The sequence below is a fragment of the Myxine glutinosa genome, chromosome 5 (assembly GCF_964187855.1).
Source record: "Myxine glutinosa chromosome 5, kmMyxGlut1.1, whole genome shotgun sequence".
Lineage (NCBI taxonomy): Eukaryota > Metazoa > Chordata > Myxini > Myxiniformes > Myxinidae > Myxine > Myxine glutinosa.
This window is the reverse complement of record NC_136265.1, coordinates 34,371,829-34,397,699: the sequence shown is the minus strand read 5'-3', so window position 1 is coordinate 34,397,699 and position 25,871 is coordinate 34,371,829. Positions and strand designations below refer to the sequence as shown.

Below are 25,871 nucleotides of genomic sequence, written 5' to 3'. Positions count from 1 at the left end.
TATGCACTGCATGAGGGTGTTTGTTCATTTGTATGTGTGTGTGTTTGGTCATTATCTCCATATGTGGGTTTCAGAAGGTGGAACGGAGCCCTCCTAGGTCTCAAAGTATCCACCTCCATAAATGGTACCCTCGCCATAACGTACAAGGTGTACTGCATCGGCAGCACCACAGCACTCTGCCATAATCTACAGGGTGCACTGGGTCAGCAGCATCAGAGGACCCCGCCGTAACTTACAGGGGGGCACTGGATCAGTGGCACCACAGCACCCCACAATAACCTACAGAGGGGAACTGGATAACCGACAGGGGGCACTGGATAACCGACAGGGGGCACTGCATCAGCGGTACCACAACATCCCACCATAACCTGCAGGGGGCACTGGATAACCGACAGGGGGCACTGCATCAGCGGTACCACAGCATCCCACCATAACTTGCAGGGGGCACTGCATCAGCAGGACGACAGATCCTTTCAGCCTCCGAATGGCGAGTCCACAACCTTTGTCAACAGGTCATCGAATCACAGATGGAGAGTATATGCGTGAACATACATTATAACATACAAACAGTGAAGGAAAGATAATAAATCAAAAAGAAGAGAAAGAAAGGAATAAGGAAGAGACTGACTTTTTTGTACTTTTATTAGAAAACACGCAAAAAGTGAAAAACAAATCATATTGATCCAAGCAACAGTTTAGCAGAAGTCGGCAATTGAAGAAGCAGAGTAATTTTAAGAAGGAACATCAACTTAAGTAAATAATTTAACGTTACCACGTGATTCGCAGCAGATCATGAGAAAGCTAAAGAGCGCCGACACGAGGAACCTGCACACCAGTGTGTTCCAAAGCACCCAGGTGTCCAGAAAGGCAGTACAATGACAATAATTAGACCCGTGAACAAGGTTTTTCTAGCAGTGAGAAACGATGGACTAACCGTTTATGTTGAGTGACTTTCATGGACGTTCCGCACAAAAGGGGCATCGGTGACTCGAAATGGCTGAAAAGCAGTTGTTGGAGGAAGTTGTTGAGCACAATCCAACGTGCGATTCTCAAATGGAAGACACCCACCCACCCACATGTGAGGGAATAGGTTTGTAAATAATTATAACAATTTTAATATCCCACTTTGGACCTTTAAGGTCTTCAGAAAGCCCAGCGAGGAAAAGGGAGCATTGAAGCGCAGAAAAGAGGCTTCCGATGAGCACATGGAAATGGCGCAGAAAATGACTGGAAACACCAATGGAAGCTCCAAGATCTTCGCAGATTGGGGGAAAAAAAGGAATGAAAGGAAACGGTTGCTCGTGGGGAGGTTAGCCTTGAACAGGCCCGACTAACCTTGTACCACTGAAGGGAACAAAGCAGTTTTTGGAGAACCCGATCATCAAGTGACAACATGGTGAGTGGACTTGCAGGTGCAGGAAGTGGAGAAACAGTCAAGTCATTCAATTGAGGTTCCAGCCCTTCAAAATGGAAAGAGTAACGAAATGCTCAATGCAATGTGATGTTAATTCTGCTTTGACTGAACGTTTCTGAGCACCAGGCCCTCCCTGGGACAGTGGGAGGGACAAAACCTACAACTCAAACCAATGTTTGTCAGACCAAACACAAATGAGAGACCGCTGGATTCACCCAACGGTCAAAATAGGTGGCTGTAAAAAAGAAGAAGAAGAGACGTCAGACCAAAGCATGGAGGCTGTCAAGTTATTTAATTAATTACCAGTCAAGTTATTTAATTAATTACCAGCACTCCACCAGTGTATTAAAGCCAGGTGAGCAGACTCCATATTGTTTTTCAATCGAGAGCGAACTTGTCCGGGGTAAGCATTCCCAGTTGCGCATCTTACAGTAGTTATTGATGTGAATGAAAACATATAAATAGTATAACACCCTTGGTTAACGTGGGACACAGAAGGTCCAACCTCGAACCTTGCGCCAACTTTAACTTAAGACAACGAAGCTTTCCTGAAGAGTGCACTCGAAAGGAAACACGATTTGAATTAACGATTCACTCACAGATACCACTGATCAAATCAGAAGCAGTAAAATAAGACAGGGACTGGTATCGGTTCTGACGACAAAGTATACGATACGCCCGAGGGAAAGTGGGCATCTTTGGTGAACTCTTTCGACACATAAAGGTGCAATCAAGTCACTGTCCATGCCAAAGATACTGGAAATAGCACATAGCAACGGAATACATGAAAGAAAAACAGGACAAGATCCGAAAAAAGAAGAAGGACAAGAAGAAGCCTTTAAGACCTCAGACAAATAAATATGAGAAACAAGATCCAAAAGTTTTTCCTGGGCCAGAGAAACAAGGCGTAAACTTTCGTTGGAGGTATTGCACACATCCATGGTGTCACGGGCAACTGAGCTATTTTATCGTGTATGTTGCAGCCAAGGAAGCGATGCGTTTGGCCACAGCTTTGGAATTAACAATTCTGGGCAGGGCCAGCCAATTCGTTAAATATTTGGGCCAAACTTTCCCCAGCCGACCCCACGAGAAGGTGGGAATGATCAATTGTGGCTGTGAAAGGACAACAGGCCAGTGATATGGGATGGGAATGTGGAATTGGCATTGCATTGACTTTTGGGGGGGGGGGGGGGGGGGGGAGGTTTGGGAGGGGAGGGGGAACAGAGATGCAACTCAAAGGGAGTTCTATCCTTCACCAGACTCTTGGAAGATCAAATGAATCTCAGGGTCCATCGGATCCGAGAACTATGTAAAAAGGCTCTCTCGGGAGACAACCTAAATAGTCTAGTAGGAAGACTAGGTCCCCCTGCACCCCCCGGAGATATACTTCTAATCAGTGTTTCTAGATTGGAAAAAATGTGTAGAAAATGACTAGCTATGGCCCCAAGCTGAAAAAATGTCCCACATACCATTTTTATGCAAATTACTGCTGCCATTATCAAAAAAACGATTTTTGACATATCTCAGCCAATATTGCAGATAATTGAAAAATGAAGGTGTCTAGACCCATGTTTTGAAGGGCATAGATCATGATAGAACTATTCATAACATGATTACATTCTCGTTCGGTCGCTTTAGTGGTTTCAATATTGAGTGTACGTGGCGCGATTCGGCCAACGTTCCGGATCGGGTTTAGTGAAGGATAATGACTCGAACTTCGGGTTGCTAAAAACCGCTCGGCAACTAGACCATCCAAACCGGGGTTCGAGCGGTACTTGTCTCCCTAGTCTGCGGAGGGACAGATAAAGGTATTCGGGATAAACCCTGGCACCTTTTCCTCAAAGGCATGGTACTTTTTGATGAGGAGTAGAGTTGAGGGGTCTTTGAGGGCTTCATCGAGGTGCTCTCGGTTGCAAGACTGGGTCATTCTGAGAAGCACAGCAGGGTCAGAGATCATGATGTTCTCCTCCTCAGTGAATCTCTCCATCAACAGCCTCTCCATTGCCTCACACACTGTTTTGAGGCAAAAGAGGGACTTTGCGTAGGCCTTTCCACTGAGAACACCTTTGAGAGATCCACTTGTTACTAGTTGTGCCTCAAAGAGAATCTCTGCATATCCAGAACCACGCATCTTGTGTCCAGTGAGCATCCCGATGTAGTTCATGGATGTGTGGAAGGGTCCAATCGTTACTACATGACTAGCAAATTCATTTGGCCAGCGCCAGATGATGGGAAGGGCTTTCATGCAGACACCCAGATCAAATGTATTCAGGACCCATCTCTGACCCACCTCAGCAGTTGCTGCCTCGGAACGCTTCAGTAGCTCACGAACAACTGCGTTGTCTGTGATCGGTTGGTGGATAGGCGTGCAGTAGTCGACTGTTGATTTGCTGGGTGGGGGAGAACCAGTTGCAGAGGTGAAACCCCCTAGCCCAGGCACAGGCTGCAGGCCACAGCTTCCGATGTATCTGATGAAGAGCCAGATGTAGTACTCTTGCATCGTAGTGGCATAGACTGTGTCATTCTCTGCTGGCGGTGTGAATGATGAGCCTTCAGGGAACTTCGGGCCAACGCGAGTAAAGTGCAAGGGTGGGAGAGTTTTTGGTGTGTCGACCTTCAGGCTACGCTGTTGTGACCTATTGATGGTAGGTAGCATTCGGTCCTTGCTGCTCTCGAACCCGGGCTTGACCTCCTGCACCATGATTCCTCCAGCACTGTTTACAATGTTGCTGCCGTGCACACTGGTAGTGGTTTTATTCAAGTTGTCCCACTCACAGTGGAATACAAGGTTGCCCTCTCCTGTCACAATTTGTGGTGTACGATAAGTTGAGACTTCATCCAGGACCTTGGCGAGAGCAGTTTCCAACTCCAAGGCGAAATCGTAGCTCTCAGAGTGTCCAAGCCTGTGTAGTATTGTGGTGAGCTGTTTGCTTCGGAACAGGTGCCTTACAGTCACACAGAGGAGAATGTGCTTTGGTAACTTCCATTTTCCATCTGACACTGCACGGCACAGATCTTGTCCAATGGAGAAGACCAGACGCTTCACCTTTTCTGTCTCGATGCCCTCCTTGCCAGTCATTATCACGCTGAGAAAGCGGACAAGGTCTGGAGGTAGGATGTCTTCAGGATTGAGCTCCATGTCTTCAGCTGTTGGTGGCCATGGTTGGTCTTTACACTCTCTGAAAGCCTGTAGAATACCCTGGCGAAGTTGGAGGGCAACATTTTGGTTCTTGTTTGTGCTTCCGAGTGTGAATGCTCGTGCGAGAGCATTGGAAACTGTTATGTTTGAGCTGTGCACAAGCCAGAAAGAAATGACATCACATTTGTCATGATCAACCTTCGTGAAGTGGATATGCTCCTTGATTGGGTCATTCTGTAGGCGTTTCAGTAGTTTCTCTGACCGATAATTTGAGTTCTCATATCCATTCAGTTTCAGTTCCTCGACATAGAGCAAGCGCAAGGAAGAAAGCTGTAGAACTTTATTCTGCTGGATGACCTGGGTTTGAATGTGTTCCAGTACTGAGTTGAATGCCTTTTCATGGGCGGCTGACATGCAAGCCTGCTCCTTTGGTGCTTCGGCTCTGTGAATCGCACGCTCATAGTTGTAGAATGCTGTGCGGAAAGCTTTAAAACATGACGGATGGTGTTTGGCCTCACATGCAAAGAGGTCTTTGTTTTTCACCTTTCGATGGAGTCGATAGAGACCCATTTTCTCAGCCCGTGTTTCGATTTGCTCCCATGCATTTTCTTTGTTTTTAAAGGATGGGAAGGTTGTAGGCCTCTCAGTATTGCGATGAGCATCTTTGGTCTCAACTTTCTCACAAAATATACACTCTGGCGGGAAGATGGGTTCAGCAGAACCTCCTGGTTTACGAGGAGAGTGATGCCATGATGAGGTTGATGGCCCTGGTTCTGTATCATCTCCCAGACGATGAAAGTGGCGGACAAAGTGCTTATAACACTTGCTGTGATATCCTACTCTTTCTAGGTCATCAGGAAGAGTTGCCGGGATCTGATCACATACTGATTGCATACGACATGGGGAGTCATGCGGTTGGTTGAGACGTCTATCCCGGATCTTTTGAAGCAGTTGCAGTTTTTCTGAAGCAGATCCTTTAATTTTACGGAGGGGCGTGAAATCCCCATGATCAGACATGGATGGTACATGAAGGATGCATGTAGGAGGAGAGCTTTGGGCTGCAGGTTCTACACTCCGTTTTCTTTTGGGCATGCTTGCTGTCGATGTCTACCATCACTGTTAAATGACAAATAAGAAATCACGAATGATGTTAAAAGTGCCTGTGAAAGGAGGCTCTGAGTTTTCAGTGAGGTAACAGAGGTTCTGAGTCATGTTCTACACTAGGGTACTTTTTAGCTGACTAAACCATGTTTAGTGGCATCAAAAGTGCTAATAGCTAAAACATCTAAATTCTTCCACACTAACGTTAGCTATCTAGGCCAATGAAACATTGTGCTAAGTTACTGTAGCTAGCTCAGCTGTCGTGCCTCTTTCTGGTTCAATTCATATACAGAAGTCAACAGATATGTCTCATGTTTGGCATTAACAAAAGTTTAAGTTACACCGACATTAGGAACATACTGTACATAGATGAGGCTAGCTTTAACGTTAGCTAACATGGTGCTAGCTGGCTCAGCTGTTATTCTGCCTGTTTATGATTTCATGCAGAAACTGAAGTCAAGAGTGTGAGTAACATTATAGTTAGCATCTTACCTGGCTAGATTGGAGGATGAATACCAAGAACAACACACAGATGGAATGGAAGACTGAACTTTCAACTGAGGTATTCAATAACATCAACGTTACCAATTGATACGAGCGCGCGACATTACCAATTGATACGAGCGCGCGAGCGCGCATGTTACATGGATGGAAATGTAAAATGGCAGCTATAGCAGCACTAATTTGGATCTCTAGTCTGTCATTTCTGCACTGTGATTGGATAACATAAAAAAATATGTTTGGGAGTTAACAGCAGGAGTTGGTAGATTTTACGTGGGCTGGGTGAGAAACCTTTAAATAAGCAAGTGAAAATCTCTCGCAATACAAAGTCAATGGTGGGAAGAAAAGTTGAGTGGTACCAATGTTACTGCCAATGTCCCGCCCCTATGCAAGACTCAGGAGCATCTTGTTGACATTTAACCTTGAAAATACCTGGGTTTAGACCCCTTATGTACCATGTTAAGTTATCTGCAGTATTAACGTATCCTTATCATTTGTAAAACTGATTATTTTGTAATTACAGCATTAATATGCATACTAGTATACCATAGACACATGTAATCATGTTATGAATAGTTCTATCATGATCTATGCCCTTCAAAACATGGGTCTAGACACCTTCATTTTTCAATTATCTGCAATATTGGCTGAGATATGTCAAAAATCGTTTTTTTGATAATGGCAGCAGTAATTTGCATAAAAATGGTATGTGGGACATTTTTTCAGCTTGGGGCCATAGCTAGTCATTTTCTACACATGTTTTCCAATCTAGAAACACTGATTAGAAGTATATCTCCGGGGGGTGCAGGGGGACCTAGTCTTCCTACTAGACTAAAACCTCAGTGCAAGAAAAGGAATGAAAAACAAGAAAAAAAAAAACCTGCCATGAACAGAACCTGGAGCATCACCTTGTGATGCAGTAGTCATTCCAGAGAAACACCTTGAATGTCCTATTCTCAACAGGGTCGGTGAGCAAAGGTCAACTTATTGGTTGTGGTAGTTTGAGGGACACATTTTAACATGTGGAGGCATTGCATCACAAATCATGTCTTTATACCAAGGATATGACTCTGGAAATTAAACGCGGCATCACGAGCTCACAATTCATTTTGTAAAATCAATGCAGGGGTTTGGCAGGGGAGGGGGCTTCCACAAATAATTAAAAACAAAAGCAAGAATTACATTTTCTTGTGACAAAACTTCAACATTTTTTCAATGGAAGACAGCGCAAAGAATGACATTTTTAACAACATCACTAAAGGCTATTGGAAGAGCCGCCATGATATCATAATACAAAAGTCACGCGTGAGGTGGGAAGATGATTAGTTCGAGTGGAAAAGTTTATTGGATGGGAACGGAGAATATTTAGAATATTTTTGCCATTTTGAAAGGCTGGAGGAAAGGTGGCGGAAGTACGAGACATCTGGCCAATATATACAGTGCCCTCCACCTCGATTGGAACAGCGAAGTCAAATTTGTTATTATTGCTATATACTCCAGAAATATGGATTTCAGCTCAAACAATGAATATGAGGCAAGAGTGCAGAAGGTCGGCTTTTATTTTTTGGTATTTCTATGTTTAAATATGTTTTACTATTGAAGACACAAAAACACATTTTATGTTTAATTTCAGTTAAGCATAAGTATCGCAGCAAATGACTAACAAGTGTTTCTTGTTGCATTGATTGTTCACATATAAAAGAGCTGTGAATGTCTAGTGTTGGTTTTGGCCTTTGCTTTTGCCTTGACACAGTCTGCCTTTGGAGTTATGAGGTACAAACCAACATGAAGACCAGAGAACTGTCTATGAAAGAAAAACAAGCAATTTGGAAGCTGAAAAAGCACAATAATTAAATTAGAAGCACAACACAAAAACTGGGCATAACAAATACAACAATTTGGAATATCTTGGAAAAACAAAGAAACCACAATTGTACTTTGCAACAGACAACGGTCATGTTGGCCAAGGAAAACAACTGCAGTTGTTGATGGAAAAATCATTACATTGGTGAAAAAAAAAAAAAATCTAAAACGTCACCAACAACCTCCAGCGTGCAGAGCTGGAAGTATCACAATCTACCGTTCGCAGAAGACTTCGACAGCAGAATTACAAAACCTACACCGCAAGATGCAAACCTCTCATCAGCACCAAAAATAGAAAGGCCAAATTATAATTTACCAAGAAGTACAGAGGTGAGCCAAGGAGTTCTGGAACAAAGTTTTATCGACAGATGAGACCAAGATAAACCTTTACCAAAGTGATGGAAAGGTGAAAATGTGGTGAAAGGAAGGACCTGCTTTTGATCCAAACCATACTACCTCATCTGTGAAGCATGGTGGAGGTAGTGTCATTGCTTGGGCTTGCATGGCTGCCTCTGCAACTGGCTCACTCATCTTTATTGATGATGTAACAAATGATGGCAGCAGCAGAATGAATTCGGAAGTGTACAGAAACATTTTGTCTGCCAATGTACAAGAAAAAGCCTGTGATGAACTCTTTGGTTGTCAACACAACCAAGGAGTTCATCGGGGGAAAAAAGTGGAAGGTTTTCGACTGACCAAGTCAATCTTCTGATTTAAATCCAATGGAGCAAACATTTCACTTCCTGAAGACAAGACTAAAGTGAGAAACCCACCAAAACAAACAACAACTAGGAATGGCTGCAGTAAAGGTTTGACAAAGCATCTCAAAGGAAGATACCAAGAGTTTGGTGATGTCGATGGGTCGCATGCTCGATGCAGCTATTGCATGCAAGGGATAGACAACCAAACACTAACTATTATACGACTTTAAGTTAATCTGTTCCAATACTTCTTCTTATCTAAAATGGGGGGACTGAACATAAAAAGTGCTATTTTTGTACAATAATAAAACATATATTCATAGAAATACCAAGAAATAAAAAATGATCTTCTGTACTCTTGCCTCATATTCATCTTTTGATGAGTATATAGCAATAATAACAAATTTGACTTCACTGTTCCAACACTTATGGAGGGCACTGCATATATATCTATACATTCATGAAGTAATGAACGCATATTCTTGATCAAGGCATTTCTTACGTAGACTCAATAGCTTGAAAGTCATTAAAAAAAAGAGGGAAATAATTGTTTTTAAGCCCAGTCCACACTAAGAGATCAATTGGGAAACTTAGTTGCACGCAACTAAATTACCTGATTGGAGATTTGAGCAAACAATTCTGCAACGGGTTGCTTACAGTAGAGACAGGCTCTACGTTCAATGGATCTTAGCAATTTGTAACGAAAGGTACTTCATCCCGTACACATTGGATTTTGATTCATTATTTCAATTCTGAATCGGCTCTTGAATTTACTATCATAGAGGCGGGAGATTTACAAGAAAAAGTAGATTTCCAAAAAAGATTTGCTGGGAAAAAGAAAACAACTTCGAAGCACAGAATCTTATTGAACAATTTGTTCAGATGCAGACAAAGCAGTTGCACGCAACTTGATTGCGTGCAATTTCAACAGTAATTTGGTTGCGCAACTCAGCGATTGGGTGTGGAAAGAGTTAATTGTGAAACAAGGTTGCAGCGACTGCAGATATTAACAATTCCAGTATTGTTGCAGCAGCAAAGGCAAGAGGCAGAGAGGAAGACTACACCATTGCGTACATTCATGCGTGTGGAACATCCGACTGCTTTGGTACACATAATTTCTGGCGACGCAGAAAGGCCAACGATGGCCCAATACAGGGCACGGGCCGAGGTGCCAGCATGAAATATCGCCAACTTTTGGGATAACCGACATGTGATTTAAATTATGTGCACTCGTACGAGGAATGCGGGCAGCAGAGTAGGAGGGTGATACAAATAATCATCAAACAACTCTCAGCTTCAACGTTGTCACCGATGATACTTTAATGCAGTCAAGTCCGGTGTGAAACAAAGCCTTTTTTACAAAAAGAGTTGCGCGGCTCCAAAGGGTTACGTTCATTTGCAACATAAATTTATTTATTTAGAATATTACTGCATCCAAAATACAAGTCTCGCCCTAAGCTGGCAAAGTCCCATAAACAGGAACAGTAAAGATGTACAATTGACCCAAAACACCACCCCCACCCCCCTGCCCACCCCCTCCAAAAACAAAAATAAAATAAAAATAAACAAAAAGTATTCAAAATGCTATCCTTAACACAGTAGTGTTTGGAAGTCTGCTTCAATGCACAAGCCTTTGGTTCTTGTACAAAGTTTAATTCTCTCCCTTTTCTGTTTAATCGATGAACAGTAAAGTAAACACTCCCCCAAAAGCACGTACAGCAAATGGATGCGACATCGACGTCACATGAACATCGTGGAAAGGCGGCACACATTTATTTCAGGTAAGCATATAAGTAGCAAATATGCAGTTTCTTTTTACAGTGGCTTCATCGAATGTTCCGTCATATATTTATAAGGAAACGGTATGCTGAGGAACTGCATGATTTACATGTATAATGAATCCAACGTTTTTACAAGGTCTGATGATAGCCAAAGAGGGGGAAGGAAGGACAAAACAAAAGAAAAAGCTTCTACAAGCGCTGGACGTAAACCGGGCGCTGGGCCAGAGCAAAACCAGGTAGCAGGAGCCTTTCTACAGGCGGAAAAGCCTTGGTTGTCTTGTTTGCAAATCGACAGCTGCATCTTATAGTCTATGATCTCCTAACTATACAAATTAATACTTCAAACGTCTCCACAGACATTTATAGAAAAGAAACTTTTTCTCATGGTTTTTTTTTAATATCCTCAGCTGGCTATATCCGTTTTATAAAGTACGCTCTGTTTACAATGACAAATTGCATTTTTCTTTGTCACAAATGAATTTCAACGTGATACAACGTGAATACACATGGACCGGGAGTGGGAAGTCGGGGGTAGGAGGGAAAAGGAGGGAGGCCAAAAAAAATATAAAATGTGCATATTAAAAGTCTTGTTGAAAAACAAAACAAAATAAAAGAAAACAGCGTCCTCCAAACAGAGGAAAATAAACAAACAGCAGAAGAAACGTCAAAAATTACAAAGTCCGCTGGCCTGGCGATGCAAGCCAGAATGGAAATAACATGAACAGCCCGTAAACTACAATTGCCACTTCTATGAATGCCTACTGCTTCAGGAATCTCCAATCAACTGTACAAAAAAAATGAAATAAAATTTAAACAACACGGAAAAAGGAAAGGAAACCCAACTTTCTGAGTCTGATGGGAAAGTTGCCAGTGAGGTGCAGTGGTCCGATAATTGACGTGGAGACGGGGAGAGAATAAAAGGCTGCAGGGTAACAGCAGCGACGGCGTGGGATTCAAAGGGAAATTACAGATTCTCCACAAATTTCTCGAGCGTGTCGGCTGCAATAGTCACGGGCATCTCACTGCCTTCACCCCCAAGCCCGAGGTCCCCTGGTCCTGCACCTGGGTGCAAAGGTGTGATGCCAGCGCCGGGTAACTGAGGGAGCATCGCGTTTTGCTCTGGCCCGTGAAAATGTCCAGGGTCCAATGGCCCGCCGGGCTGTGGGGGCGGTCCGCCCGTCCCCGCCCCCGGCGCCAGCCCTGGGTGCGGCGAGCCTGTCTGAGGAGAGACGTGGTGTGGGGAAGGTTGAATTCGTGGCGACGGACTCGAGTGGGGTGGTTGCGATTGGGGTCGAGGAGAGGGCACAGGCTGTGGAGACCGCACTTGGCTGCCAAGGGGTGCTGCCATTGCCTGGCCCGAAAGATGCGCGGGTCCCGGCGACTGTCCTGATAAGAGATGTTGCTGTGGGCTCATTGGCGTTTGCTGTCCTGCAGTTCCCGGCCCACCTCCTGATCCAGACATTTTCATTTGCTGCTGCTGCATGAGCCGTTGTTGCAGAGAAGCTGGTATTGGACCAGATGGAGCACCATCTGGACCCAAGCCCTGAAGCTGAGCCATTTGGCTGCTCATAGAACTTGGTTGTAGGCCCAAATGCTGACTTTGCTGCTGCTGCAGCTGTTGCTGTTGATGGATGTGAGCATACGTTCCAGGTTGTGGTGGAGCCTGGAATTGGCCATGTGTAGCCATGGCGCTTGGCATCCCGGGTTGTGTGTAAGCCTGCCTCCGCATCATCGGATATTGCTGCTGTTGCTGTTGCTGCTGTTGCTGCTGAGCCATGCCACTCAGCGCTGCACCCATGCCACCCAGCCCTTGTCCTTGTGCACCACCCATGCCCATACCTCCTTGAGGTCCAACTGACCGCGGCATCTGCATGGTTCCCTGCATGGTCGCCTGGCCAGGCATGCCACCAGGCTGTGGGCCTTGCGTTGTCAGTCCACCAGTCGTCATGCCAGGTTGTGCTCCCTGGTACCGTGATGCCCGTTGCTTGATGAAAGCTGCCATTAACTGTGGATTCGATTTTAAAATGGCTAGCACTTGCTGCTGCTGCTTTGGAGAGCTTGGTGAACGCAGCGTGCGCAACAGGTCCTGCAGAGCTGCTGCTGGAGGGAGAGTGTTCCTTGACTGTCCACCTTGTGCAGGGCCTGCCAAGCCTTGTGGTAACCCGCCTTGTGTTGATACCATACTTATTTGCTGGGTACCCATGGGGAGCTGCATGCCTGCCGGCCTCTGCATACTCGGCTGGCCCCATTGCGATGGGTGCATTGCCATGGGCTGTTGCATTTGTGGTGGGCCACGGGTTCCAATCAGCTGGCCCATTGAACCCATAGCATTTATTTGCTGCCCAGGCACCATCAGTGTCTGGCCGCCCATTCCATTGTTCATGCCTGGCGGCCTGTTGAAAAGCTGTTGCTGTTGCTGCTGTACCACCTGGTGTTGTTGTTGTTGCTGCTGTACCTGTTGCTGTGCCTGTTGTGAAACCATCTGCCGCTGTGCAACCATTTCGATCTGTCGTGCCACTTCAATTGCTGCTATTGGTGGAGCTGGTGCCACTACTGATGGACCGACAGGCTTTCCTGTTGGCATGGGCAGTCGTACCGCTCCCGATACCACAGCGCTTGATATTTGTGGATGTGCCTGTGGCGATGGTTGCCCAGGCAGTGTGGGTGGCACGACTTGTCCGGCTGTTGTTGTTGACACCGATCCTGTAGGCGTCACAGAGCTGGGAGGCGAAGGAAGACCTGCATGAGGTGTCCCACCTCGTTGCTGCTGTTGCTGTTGTTGCTGCTGGGTCATTGCCGCCATGCGTCGCCGCAGCATCTGCGCTTGCTGCAATCTGTGCTGCAACTGTTGTTGCCGTAGCTTGTGCTTGATGTTTACACAGAAGGGAACGGGGCACTTATTTTCTTGGCAGTGCTTAGCGTGGAAACAGCAAAGTGCAATAAGCTGCTTGCAGATGGGGCAACCGCCATTGGTCTTGCGCTTGCAAACTCGTGTGTGCTGCACAACCCGTTTCATCTTCAGGCAAGAAGGCAGCGAGCAATTGGCATTCAGGCACTGGCATGCATGCACCAGCGACTGGATACAGCGCTGTATGCTCAGTCGCCGCGATTCCTGGGGGTTCTGCATGGTCGGTTGCTGGCCGCCGGCACTGTCGTCGTCCAAGCCCAGGCCCCACTTCTCCATCTTGTGCTCGTGGCCCTTAGTTTTGTAGCAGGCAACACACAAGTCGTAATCCTGGGGAGGAAAAACAAAAACAAAAAAAAAAACAATTAAAAAAGGGTAATTGACATTTCGTGCCTGTATGCAAGCTGTCAAGGCAAATCGACAGTTTTAAACGTGATCCTGCAAAGGAGACCAAGGAAGATAATGTTTAGGAAGGTAAGTAATCAAGTAAATCGGCGAATATCAACGTTGAGTGGGGTGGGGCCACGACTGTCACATCACCTCGCAAACTGTGCAATGCCAGCGGGTCTCCACATGGTGCTTGCATTCATTGCAGGTGTAAACAAATCGATCCTGCCCTTGGTTATGCAGTTCTACTAGCATGGACATAGTCGACCATTTAGCACGACGCAACGATGAGAACTCGTAGTGCTTATCCCTGGCCATCGTAAGGAAGGCATCGCGCCCATCCATAAGATCGCAAGGCACCAGTGGGTCGGGGTCCTGGATGGGAGCCAACGCATTTGCTGCTGTGGGTGCTAAAAGCCTGATCACGAAAAACACCTGCGAAGAAGGATCAAAGTTGAACATCATGGGCATCTCAAAGACAAGCCGAGACATGAAACAAGGAAGTTTCTACACAGCAATGTTTGATTAAGACAGGAAGGTGAGGATCAATGTCAATTAATTTGGCCTGACAGTAGACATAAGAAGAAGAACTTGTACTGCTTTCATTAAGGAGAGTAGTCAAAGTTATAATTGTGACAAAGCATTCTTTTCGCTCCCAGATGGAAAATCATAAACTGACCTCTTTGTGCTTCTCCATGGTTGCATAAAGCTTCTGTGACAGGTCGTTGCAGACACTTGGCATGCCTGGCTTTTTCTTGCTCGTACGACTGTTGCTGCTCTTGCTCTTGCTGGTTTTCTTGTTATTCTTCTTCTTCGCACTTTTGCTGTCACCCTTCTTTCCCTGTTGTACAACCCAGCAAAAAAGCTTGTTATCAGGACTGACATCTGCAAAACACCCCAATAATTATATCATTTTACTCATCGTTTGTTGGCTAGAATGTACAAATCGAATCCAAGTACCTCCGTGCTCTCACACGACGCACTGGTCTCCTCGCGTTTGCGCTCTTCCTCCTCCTGCTCCAGTTCCTTGATACTTTCCTCCAACACATTTGGCCAAAAGTCACCTTCAAAGTAAGGTAGCTCCTTAGCGCTTGTGAGCCGGTCATCTGTCGCCTGTTTCAGGATGTCCTGTCAGGAAATTGTGGCACCATACAATTTGATTAAATCAGCCACACAAATGGTTTTCCAATTCAGTGTCGTTGAGAAAAGAATTCTGTCAATTTTGCGAACAAAATTTTAAAACATCATATGGTTCTTCAGTGCTTCCACATATGGTCACCTTATAGTCATGAACAATACGTTCCGTAACAGCCTTATCAAGCATCTTCTTATACCACTCTTGGAGGCGCTTTGGCTTGGGGATGCGCTGGTCTGGTGGATGGCAGTGGAAAATGTAATCGTCACCCTCGCTTGGAGGACATGCCCAGATATGCCCAGTTGTGTACCTGATCAAGAGGGTGAAGTGAGACAAAAGAATAAAGCAGTTTGGGTCAGCACCCTCAAACTTGATAGAATGTTCACTTGGATCACTACATTTGGAGAACAGACAGGCGACAGATGAGGTGATGCTTACTTAGGCTTGTGATGCACATATGCTAACTTTGTAAATAAACTTGCAATGGCAGATAACATGCCGTGCACAAAGCACCTGCAGCCAATTAGGATTACAACTTCCCAAAATTTTGCATCATGGGTGCCCGGCCAAGAAACACCAGGTATGCAAATTCAACCAAATCCAGGGGCATCGCAAAAATAACAATAATTATAATAACTAATAATAATGAAAACAATGATAATGGAAGTGAGGCTGGCTTCTACAATTTGCAATCTATTATTGTACATTTGTAACTTTTTAAACTTTTCCTCCGAATCAAATAACTCAAATTTTGCACAAATTTTATTCAGCACGACTATCGGGCGATCTTGTTCCAGGCATGCAACACATTCTTCTGACATCCCTTTCTTTTTTGGGCAGTGTATAAGCAACAGACCGCTGCATCAAAACCTCCAGAAAACAAGCAGAAAAAGACAATGTCATAGCCCCCGTGGTTTTAGTAATTTTGCTGTACGGAGTTAAAGGCCATCAGTCAGCCATCTTTGGTCGGATTATATCTTCTGCATAGGTATACTCTCATGTATTGTTTTTGTGCCAAGTTTGAACAAAATCGGTCCACGCATGTCGAGAAATGGTTGGGGACACGTTTAAGTAACCAAATGGCTGCCAGCCGGCCACCCTGGATCTGATCTCGAAAAAAAATGACGTGCATATGTAAGCCATCATTCCTTCTCTGTGTGCCAAGTAGGACCAAAATCAGTCAATACATCTCCCAGATATGGCTGCGGACGCATGCATGCACGGAAGGACGGATGGACAAAACCCAATCCATAAGCCCCTGTTTCGGACTAAGTCCAACAGAAGCTAATACAATTAACCAGGGTTACGTATATGAAGTGAAAACATGCGTACTGCTTATGTGCATATATAATACATTGTGGTTATATAGCTTTGATAATTACCTCCGCCACCGAAAGTGGATGGAGGTTATGTTTTCACCCATGTCTGTCTGTTTGTCTGTGAACAAGATATCTCAAAAAGCTGTGGTCGGATTTGGACTAAATTTAGCAGAAAGGTCACGTATGTGACAAGGACGAAATTATTAGATTTTGGTGAAGATCTGGATCCGGATCCGGCTAGGAGAATTTTTAAAGTGATTCTTCACCATTGGGAGATAGCGCCAAAAACGATACATAGCAGGATATCTCAAAAAGTTGCGGACGGATTTGGACAAAACTTGGTGGAGAGGTTGGGTGTCTCACAAGGACGAATCGATTCGATTTTGGTGATAATCTGAATATGGATTCGGGTACGAGGGTTATTTAATTTTTAAGTGATTCGTCACCATTGAGAGATCAGGTGAAAAGCGACATATAACATGATATTTTAAAAAGTTACAGACGAGTTATGATTAAACTTGGTGGATGAGTTGGTTAGGTGATAAGAACAAGCCGATTAAATTTTGTTTCAGCTCCGAATCCAGATCCAGCCTATAAGTGGGATACAAAGGCAAACTGTTCAGCCTGGCAGCGTGCTCTGCCGAGTGCTGTTCTCATTCAAATGGCATCCAGACTCTCCTCAAAGAAAGAAAATGCCAAGATGGGTGAATTTGTTTTCAAATTTTGATGGAACCAAATGAAACTTTCATATGCACAACTTCAGGGATCCCTCATTAATCCCTGAAATTTTTAGCTTCCTTGGTCAAATACTCTTGGAGTAAATGAAACGCACAACATACATACATCTCTTCATGTATACATACTTTCCCTACATTATATATAGATTGGTAGAAGTTTGTGTACCCTATTTAATTCCAACTTGTAAGGCCCCAAAACAAACAAGAAAACACAATGACAGCCCATAGAATAGCAATTTGACCAAACAAGCGTTACGCCTAGGTCCCCCATCGGTGAAGTGATGTGAGTTGACAAAGTGGAAGATGCAGAAAACATGCTATGCTATGATATGATATTTCGCTCACAAGGTTCAGACATACATGGCGGTGGCCATCTTGTATTTTGACGTGGCGACCCAATTTTCAATAGCGTTCTTCCTTATGCCGAAATACACCCACACACCAAATTAGAAGTTGGTACTTCGCTTATTTTTCAAGATATTAATCTCACAAGGTTCAGACATACATGGCATCAGACATACATGGCGGCGGCCATCTTGGATTTTGACGTGGGTTGCACCCACACACCAAATTTGAATGCGGTCCTTCGCTTACGCACGCAAACACGCACGCACACACGGACGGACGGACGGACACACGGACGGAGGGGAAAGCCATAGTCCCCCTTTCGCTACGCTGTGCGACGGGGGACAATTACTCATCCATGAAAAAATGTCAACACCACCGAAACAGCACCATCAAGTGACATGAATAAACTAGACCGGCACTCTTCGACATCACAATGTCGACCGATATGCCTCTGCCCACATAGTCAGGTTCACTATGTTTTTTCGTTCATAATCATGGTAGATTAGCAAACCTATACATTTTTGGAAACGTTATTACATGGAAAATCTGAAAATCAATGTTTACATTTGCCAATTCCGACCAATTCGATTCGACCAATTCGACCAATCGACCAATTCCATTCGACCAATTCGACCATTCGACCAATCGCTTCGATCGGCCATTCGACCAATTCGATCGATTTGATTCGATTCGATTCATCGAATTCGATTCGATCGACCATTCGACCAATTCGATTTGCCAATCAATTTGACCGACCTTTGCTTGTGTGGAACGGACTGTGAAAACGATGCGGACTATATTGTCGGATACGACACACAGGACAGTGATGAAGAACTCTAAATGGCATATTCTGTAATCGTGTATGTTTGATGCCATTGACTGCCTGTGTATATTTTGTCATTGCCTGCCTGTGTAGATGTGAAGTTATACTGACTATAAAAAAAAAAATAACCACCTTTAGAGGCCATTTTTCTCCACAAAGCGGGGGTTGGCCTTTTTCGGGAACCGTGGTTGTTGGTGTTTTTTGGTCCCCTTTTTGAAACAATGTTTTACGGCCGGATGCCCTTCCTGACGCCAACCCTTTTTGCCGCCTTTAACGACAAACAGGGAATTACCAGTGAACTGGTACTCAATTAGCCGACCTCGGAAGGATGACAGGCTGAGTCAACCCCCCTGGCGTTAATTCAGCGATCGACCGGGATTCAAACCCAGGATCCTAGGATCCTAAGCCGGCACCCTAGCCGCTAGCCCAACACCAGGGTTAAAGATAAAGATATATACATGAAAGATATTCTGAGGATATTGTGTGAGAATGATCTGACTGTTGTGGTGGAGTGTGGGCAGGAGATGCAGGAGTACTTGGCGAGTGAAAAGAGGCATTTGAGAAACATAGGCTGAAAAGAAGCATGGAGAAGACCGAGGTGATGTCGGTCTTTACCGAGGTAATAACTGACTGCATGTGTATATATGATTTTGCTGACTGCCTGTGTATGTTTGGTGATATGAATTATTGTGACACATTTTGATGTTATTAACTGCCTGTACAAAATGATAACATGTATTTGATTATGCAACTTATCGCGAATATAAAGACAGTATTTTGCAATTCAAAACCTTTGATTCGTGTCTTACCATTCCCCATAGCACTAATTTGATACTTTCATTGGATTCCTTGTCCCTGAAAATATAGGTTTAGTATATTTTAAAAAGTTTTTAGGGTAATTAGAGGCAGAAATAGAACAAAATATGTATTTTACAGTGGCCATTTTGAAAATCCAAAATGGCCGCCATACAGGTATCTCTCCAAATGTAAACATTGATTTTTAGTTTCCTTATGCTATAACCTTTCCAAAAATGTATAGGTTTGCTAATCTACCATGATTTTGAACGAAATATAATTTATTGACATAGTGAACCTGTCTAACATTATTACATCATTATACATACTTGTACCAAGTTTAAACAAGCGTTACGCCTAGGTCCCCCGTCGGTGAAGTGATGTGAGTTGACAAAGTGGAAGACGCAGAAAACATGCTATCTATATATATAAAGCAGTAAAGTATGTTCGTTTGTTTGTCCTCTTATAACTCGAGAACTACTCGTCGCAGAGAAAAACCAAAGGCATATTCGAATCATACATCTCAGAGCAACTACAGCACACCTTAAATTTTAAAAAAAACTTCGGGTTTTAAAATTAGCGTATTAGCGCAGAAGCGCTAGCAGAAGAGGGGAGGGAATCGAAGGGAGGGAGCGCAGCGCTCCCTCTAGCGCTTCGCAGCGCCAGCGCTTCTGTTAGCGTAATGGCGGAACGCGCTTTGATGGGCGGGGCGTATGGCGTTCATGAAATGGTCGAATGCGGAAGTGCTTGAAGCCGTTGCGAGCGACTCGCACGATCTCTTGTCATGGTCCACAAGATTATCACAGACACGTGCAGCTTCCAGCATTACGAGATACTAGGGCATGCCCGTACAAAATTATATCCCCCCCTCTATTTACATGAAATGGTTTGGTCCATTCGCAAAGCCAAAGCGGACGGCTTGCGAGTACGGTGACAATCCCCCCCCCCCCCTCTATTTACATGAAATGGTTTGGTCCAAAGCGAACGGCTTGCGAGTACGGTGACAAATCCCCCACCTCTATTTACATGAAATGGTTTGGTCCAAAGCGAACGGCTTGCGGAGTTTGGTAAAGAAATCGCCATAGCTCGGTAACTACTTCTCCGATTAATATGAAACCTTGAAAAGGCACATCCTCGGGTCCCCGGCAATATACCTGGCAAGTTTCAAGTATATCGGACCCGTGGTTGTCGAGAAACAGCGGTCGCATACACACACACAGACACACAGAGATTACTGGAATTATAGATAGATGATCGAGACCTAACTTCTGAGACCGGTCCCAGCCTTCTAGGCCCCGTGTTTGGTTCAGACGACCCCGACAAAGGACGTGTTGGATTTTATCTGCGAGCCGATTCGAGCGCCGACGTGCCGGCGAACAAAACCAGTCATCTATCTATAATTCCAGTAATCTCTGTGTGTGTGTGTGTATGTGTGTGTGTATGTGTGTGTGTATGTCTGTGACCGCTGTTTCTCGACAACCACGGGTCCGATATACTTTAAACTTGCCAGGTATATTGCTGGGGACCTGAGGATGTGTCTTTTCAAGGTTTCATATTAATCGGAGAAGTAGTTACCGAGCTATGTCCAAAAAAACGATTCAACCAATCAGAGAGCAGCGAGAGCTATCACGTGTGCCGAGCGTGCCGAACAGACCTCTGCCTCGGACGGCACATTTGAGAGCGTATTCATTTATTTCACGTTGGCAAACTATGTTGGCGTTTAAACTATGTTTTAAAACTAATTAAAACTAATTACCGAGCTATGGCGAATTCTTTACCAAACTCCGCAAGCCGTTCGCTTTGGACCAAACCATTTCATGTAAATAGAGGGGGGGGGGGGGGGGGGGGGGGATTGTCACCGTACTCGCAAGCCGTTCGCTTTGGACCAAACCATTTCATGTAAATAGAGGGGGGGGATTGTCACCGTACTCGCAAGCCGTTCGCTTTGGCTTTGCGAATGGACCAAACCATTTCATGTAAATAGAGGGGGGGGGATTGTCACCGTACTCGCAAGCCGTTCGCTTTGGCTTTGCGAATGGGACCAAACCATTTCATGTAAATAGAGGGGGGGGGGGGGGATATAATTTTAGATATATATATAGTACGGGCATGCCCTAGTATCTTTTTAAACGCGTGTTTCGACTTTTACAAATAAACTTTTTCTTGAAGGGCTGAACCGTGCGATCACAACGATACCGAGTTTGACCCTGGGAGAGCCGTTTTGCGCCGGCAAAGGCGCCTTGTTTTCCGTGATGTCCATGTCGTGCTGCATAGATTACCATAAATTATAATATACTAGGGCATGCCCGTACTATATATATATCTAAAATTATATCCCCCCCCTCTATTTACATGAAATGGTTTGGTCCAAAGCGAACGGCTTGCGAGTACGGTGACAATCCCCCCCCCTCTATTTACATGAAATGGTTTGGTCCAAAGCGAACGGCTTGCGAGTACGGTGACAACCCCCCCCCCCCCCCCTCTATTTACATGAAATGGGTTGGTCCAAAGCGAACGGCTTGCGGAGTTTGGTAAAGAAATCGCCATAGCGTGCACAAACGCGCAGGAAAGCGAAAGAATCGCAAATTAGTTTTAATTAGTTTTAAAACATAGTTTAACGCCAACATAGCGGCAACATAGTTTGCCAACGTGAAATAAATGAATACGCTCTCAAATGTGCCGTCCGGAGGCAGAGTCTGTTCGCCACGTTCGGCACACGTGATAGCTCGCTGCTCTCTGATTGGTTGAATCGTTTTTTGGACATAGCTCGGTAACTACTTGTCCGATTAATATGAAACCTTGAAAAGGCACATCCTCAGGTCCCCAGCAATATACCTGGCAAGTTTAGAGTATATCGGACCCGTGGTTGTCGAGAAACAGCGGTCACAGACATACACACACACATACACACACACTACACACACACACCACAGAGATTACTGGAATTATAGATAGATTACCGGCGGCGCGTTCCGTGACGTCACGGCTCACTTAATTGCAATTATCTCTGGGATTCCTTGGCCGAATCGTACCAACTTCTATATATATAAAGCAATAAAGTATGTTTGTTTGTCCTCTTATAACTCGAGAACTACTCATCGCAGAGAAAAACCAAAGGCATATTCGGAATCAGTACGTCACAGAGCAACTACAGCACACCTTAAATTTTAAAAAACTTCGGGTTTTAAAATTAGCGTATTAGCGCAGAAACGCTAGCAGAAGAGGGAGGGAATCGAAGGGAGGGAGCGCAGCACTCCCTCTCGCGCTTCGCAGCGCCAGCGCTTCTGTTAGCGTAATTAGCGTATTTTGGAACGTTAATTTTTCAACTTCATTATTCGGAAATCAGTATGTCCCAGAGAAACTTCGTAATGTTAATTTTTCAACTTCATCCGATTGACATGGGACCAATGGCATGTGACAGAGAGTGAAACATACATGCTACATTTTATTGACGACAATGAGTTCCGACTTCCGGGTTCGTGCCGCCAACCCTGTTAGGCGCCTCTTGCGGCACACAGGGAATTACCAGTGAACTGGTACTCAATTTGCCGACCTCGGTAGGATGACAGGCTGAGTCAACCCCCTGGTGTTAAGGGGGAGGGAGGAGGAGGGAGGGGGAAGAGGAGGGGGAGGGGAACAGGGGGAGAGGGGGGGTGGGGGGTGGGGGGGGGGGGGGGGTGGGGGGGGGGGGGGGGGGGGGGGGGGGGTGGGGGGGGAGGGGAGGGGGGAGGGGGGGGGGGAAGGGGAGAGGGGGGGGAGGGGGGAGGTGAAGGGTGGGGAGGGGAATGGGGGAGGGGGCCCTGCCTTCTTCCCCCGGGCACACCCACACCCTCCCCTTCCCCCTCCCCCCCCGTTCCCCTCCCCTCCTCTTCCCCCCCTCCCTCCTCCTCCCCCCCCCCCCCCCGGCAATGCCGGGTACTTTCTGCTGGTGATATGATATTTCGCTCACAAGGTTCAGACATACATGGAGGCGGCCATCTTGGATTTTGACGTGGCGACCCAATTTTCAATAGCGTTCTTCCTTGTGCCTAGATACACCCAAACACCAGATTAGAAGTTGGTACTTTGCATATTTTCCAAGATATTTCACTCACAAGGTTCAGACAATATATGGTGGCGGCCATCTAGGAGTTTGACGTGGCGACCCAATTTACAATAGCGGTCTTCCTTATGCCGAGATACACCCACACAGCAAATTAGAAGTTGGTACTTCGCTTATTTTTCAAGATATTCATCTCACAAGGTTCAGACATACATGGCGGTGTCCATCTTGGAATTTGACGTGGCGACCCAATTTTAAACAGCCTTCTTGCTTGTGCCTAGATACACCCACACACCAAATTAGAAGTTGGTACTACGCTTGTTTTTCAAGATATTCATCTCACAAGGTTCAGACATACATGGCGGCGGCCATCTTGGCTTTTGACGTGGCGACCCAATTTAAAACAGCCTTCTTCCTTGTGCCGAGGTACACACCACACACCAGATTAGAAGTTGGTACTTTCGCTTATTTTTCGATATATTTCGCTCACAAGGTTCAGACATACATGGCGGCGGCCATCTTGGATTTGACGTGGCGACCCAATTTTCAATAGCGTTCTTCCTTATGCCTAGCTACACCCACACAACCAGATTAGAAGTTGGTACTATCGCTTATTTTTCAAATTTATTCATCTCACAAGGTTAAGACATACATGGCATCAGACATACATGGCGGCGGCCATCTTGGATTTTGACGTGGGTTGCACCCACACACCAAATTCGAATGCGGGTCCTTCGCTTACGCACGCACGCCCGCACGCAAACACGCACGCCCACACGCACACACGCACGCACGGACACACGGACGGAGGGGAAAGCCATAGTCCCCCTTTTGCTACGCTGTGCGACGGGGGACAATAATACAAAGTTTGGTCAAAATCCAATCACTCGTTCACAAGTTAGCTCGGGAACAGAATTTTTACCTCACGGAACCTCTGACCTCTTGACAACATTTTCCTAATCCGTTTATTTTTTGCACACCTGGAATGAAGTTCAGGGGAGCTTTTGCGATGACGCGTTGTCCGCCCGTCAGTCCGTAAACACTTGAAACTTCTTCTCTGAAACCACGCTGATGGGATTGCGACCAATTTGGCACAAATGATATTTGTTGCGTTATGACGAAAGTTTGTTCAGGGCATTAAAGAATCGGTGTCTAAGGGGGTCTACCGGGGGTCAAAGTGCATCCAGGTTTGACTCCCCCCCCCCCCCCCCCCCCCCCAAAATTGGAATTTGCTTTTTTCTCTGCAACTACAAACACAATATTTCTATGAAACTTGACCACAACCTTCATCACCCGTGATATACGAAGTTTGTTCACGGCACGAAGAAAAGCGAAGTTAAAAGGGGTCTGGGGGGGGGGGGGGGGGGGGGGGGGGATAGGTCAAAGGTGGTTCATGGTTATGACCTCCCAAAATCGATATTAGTTTTACTCTCTGAAACTACACACACACAATTTCAATGAAACGAGACCACAACCTTAATAACCCCATGTTGTACAAAGTTTGTTCACAGCATTAAAAAAAAAATCGGGCTGTGAGGGGTCTACTGGGGGGTTGTCCTCCAAAATAGGTATTTGCTCTTTTCTCTTGAAACTACACACACAATTTGAAGGAAAACTTCACCACAACCTTCATCAACCCATGATGTACCAATGTTTTGTTCAAGGAATTTGAAAAATTGGGGGCTGAGGAGGTATAACGGGTTGGGGGAGGGGGGTAGTTGCCCCCAAAAATAGGTATTTTTTTTGGTTTGTTCGTATTAGTCTTGTGATTATGTTCGTATGACTAAGTCTACATGCTGCCGTCTTCTAGAAACCATTCAAATTGGTTTAAAATACCTTTAGTCAGTGCAGTATAGTTTATTCTACCAGTGTGAGCGAGCGCCAGGGGTAATGCCCCTATGCTTACATCATTATACTCGTACATACTTGTTCCAAGTTTGCCTTAGTTCCCTTCAGCAGCCATTCTTAAGTTAGCATGGTAACAAAAACCTATCACAGATCAAGATACAAACCAAAAACATAATGCTCCGGCAACTTTGTCGGTGGAAGTATAAAAAAAATTTTTTTTTTGTTATCAACAGTAAATAGCCTGGTGTTGGCTTTGCGGTTAGGGTGCCGGCTTGGGATCCTAGGATCCTGGGTTCGAATCCCGGTCGATCGCTGAATTAACACCAGGGGGGTTTGACTCAGCCTGTCATCCTTCCGAGGTCGGCAAATTGAGTACCAGCTTGCTGGGATGAATGATCCCGGTGTGTACCCCGGTTTAGAATAGGTACACCGTATCGTAAGATACGAGGCGCATCGTAAGAGGCGACCAAGGGTTGGCGTCAGGAAGGGCATCCGGCCAATAATAACATTGCCTCAAACAGGGAACCACGATTGTCATGGGGCCCGCAAGGCTAACCCCCCGCTCTAGCAGGGAAAATGGCCTTAAAACGATCATTCATTCATTCATTCCCTGGTGTAGGGCTAGCGGCTAGGGTGCCGGCTTAGGATCCTAGGATCCTGGGTTCGAATCTCGGTCGATCGCCGAATTAATGCCAGGGGGGTTGACTCAGCCTGTCATCCTTCCGAGGTCGGCTAATTGAGTACCAGTTCACTGGTAATTCCCTGTTTGACGTTGAAGGCGGCAAAAAGGGTTGGCGTCAGGAAGGGCATCCGGCCGTAAAACATTGCTTCAAAAAGGGGACCAAAAAACAACAACTACCACGGTCCCCGAAAAGGCCAACCCCCCGCTTTGCGGGGCGGAAAAAATGGCCTCTAAAACGGTGTTTTTTTTTAATTCATTCATTCAGTAAACAGGGGAAAAAAAGTTTGCAAATAAATGGCAATCATTTTCCCACGAAGAGACAACAAAGAAAATGTCACCCACCCTAGTTT

General features: G+C 45.4%; 1 protein-coding gene across 5 annotated transcripts in view; it reads right to left on the bottom strand.

The window, feature by feature from the left end:
- Positions 1-10,014: 10,014 nt before the first annotated feature.
- The window catches only part of CREBBP (CREB binding lysine acetyltransferase), a 239,121-nt gene continuing 223,264 nt past the window's right edge, over positions 10,015-25,871 (bottom strand). For all 5 annotated transcript variants that reach the window (XM_078777854.1, XM_078777855.1, XM_078777856.1 and 2 more), the window contains 5 exons: positions 15,072-15,237; positions 14,753-14,920; positions 14,472-14,633; positions 13,946-14,227; positions 10,015-13,735 (listed from right to left, as the gene is read on the bottom strand). In XM_078777854.1, coding sequence (XP_078633980.1) covers positions 11,465-13,735; positions 13,946-14,227; positions 14,472-14,633; positions 14,753-14,920; positions 15,072-15,237 — 3,049 coding nt within the window. In that variant the 3' untranslated portion in view covers positions 10,015-11,464. The remainder of the gene's footprint in view (positions 13,736-13,945; positions 14,228-14,471; positions 14,634-14,752; positions 14,921-15,071; positions 15,238-25,871) is intronic.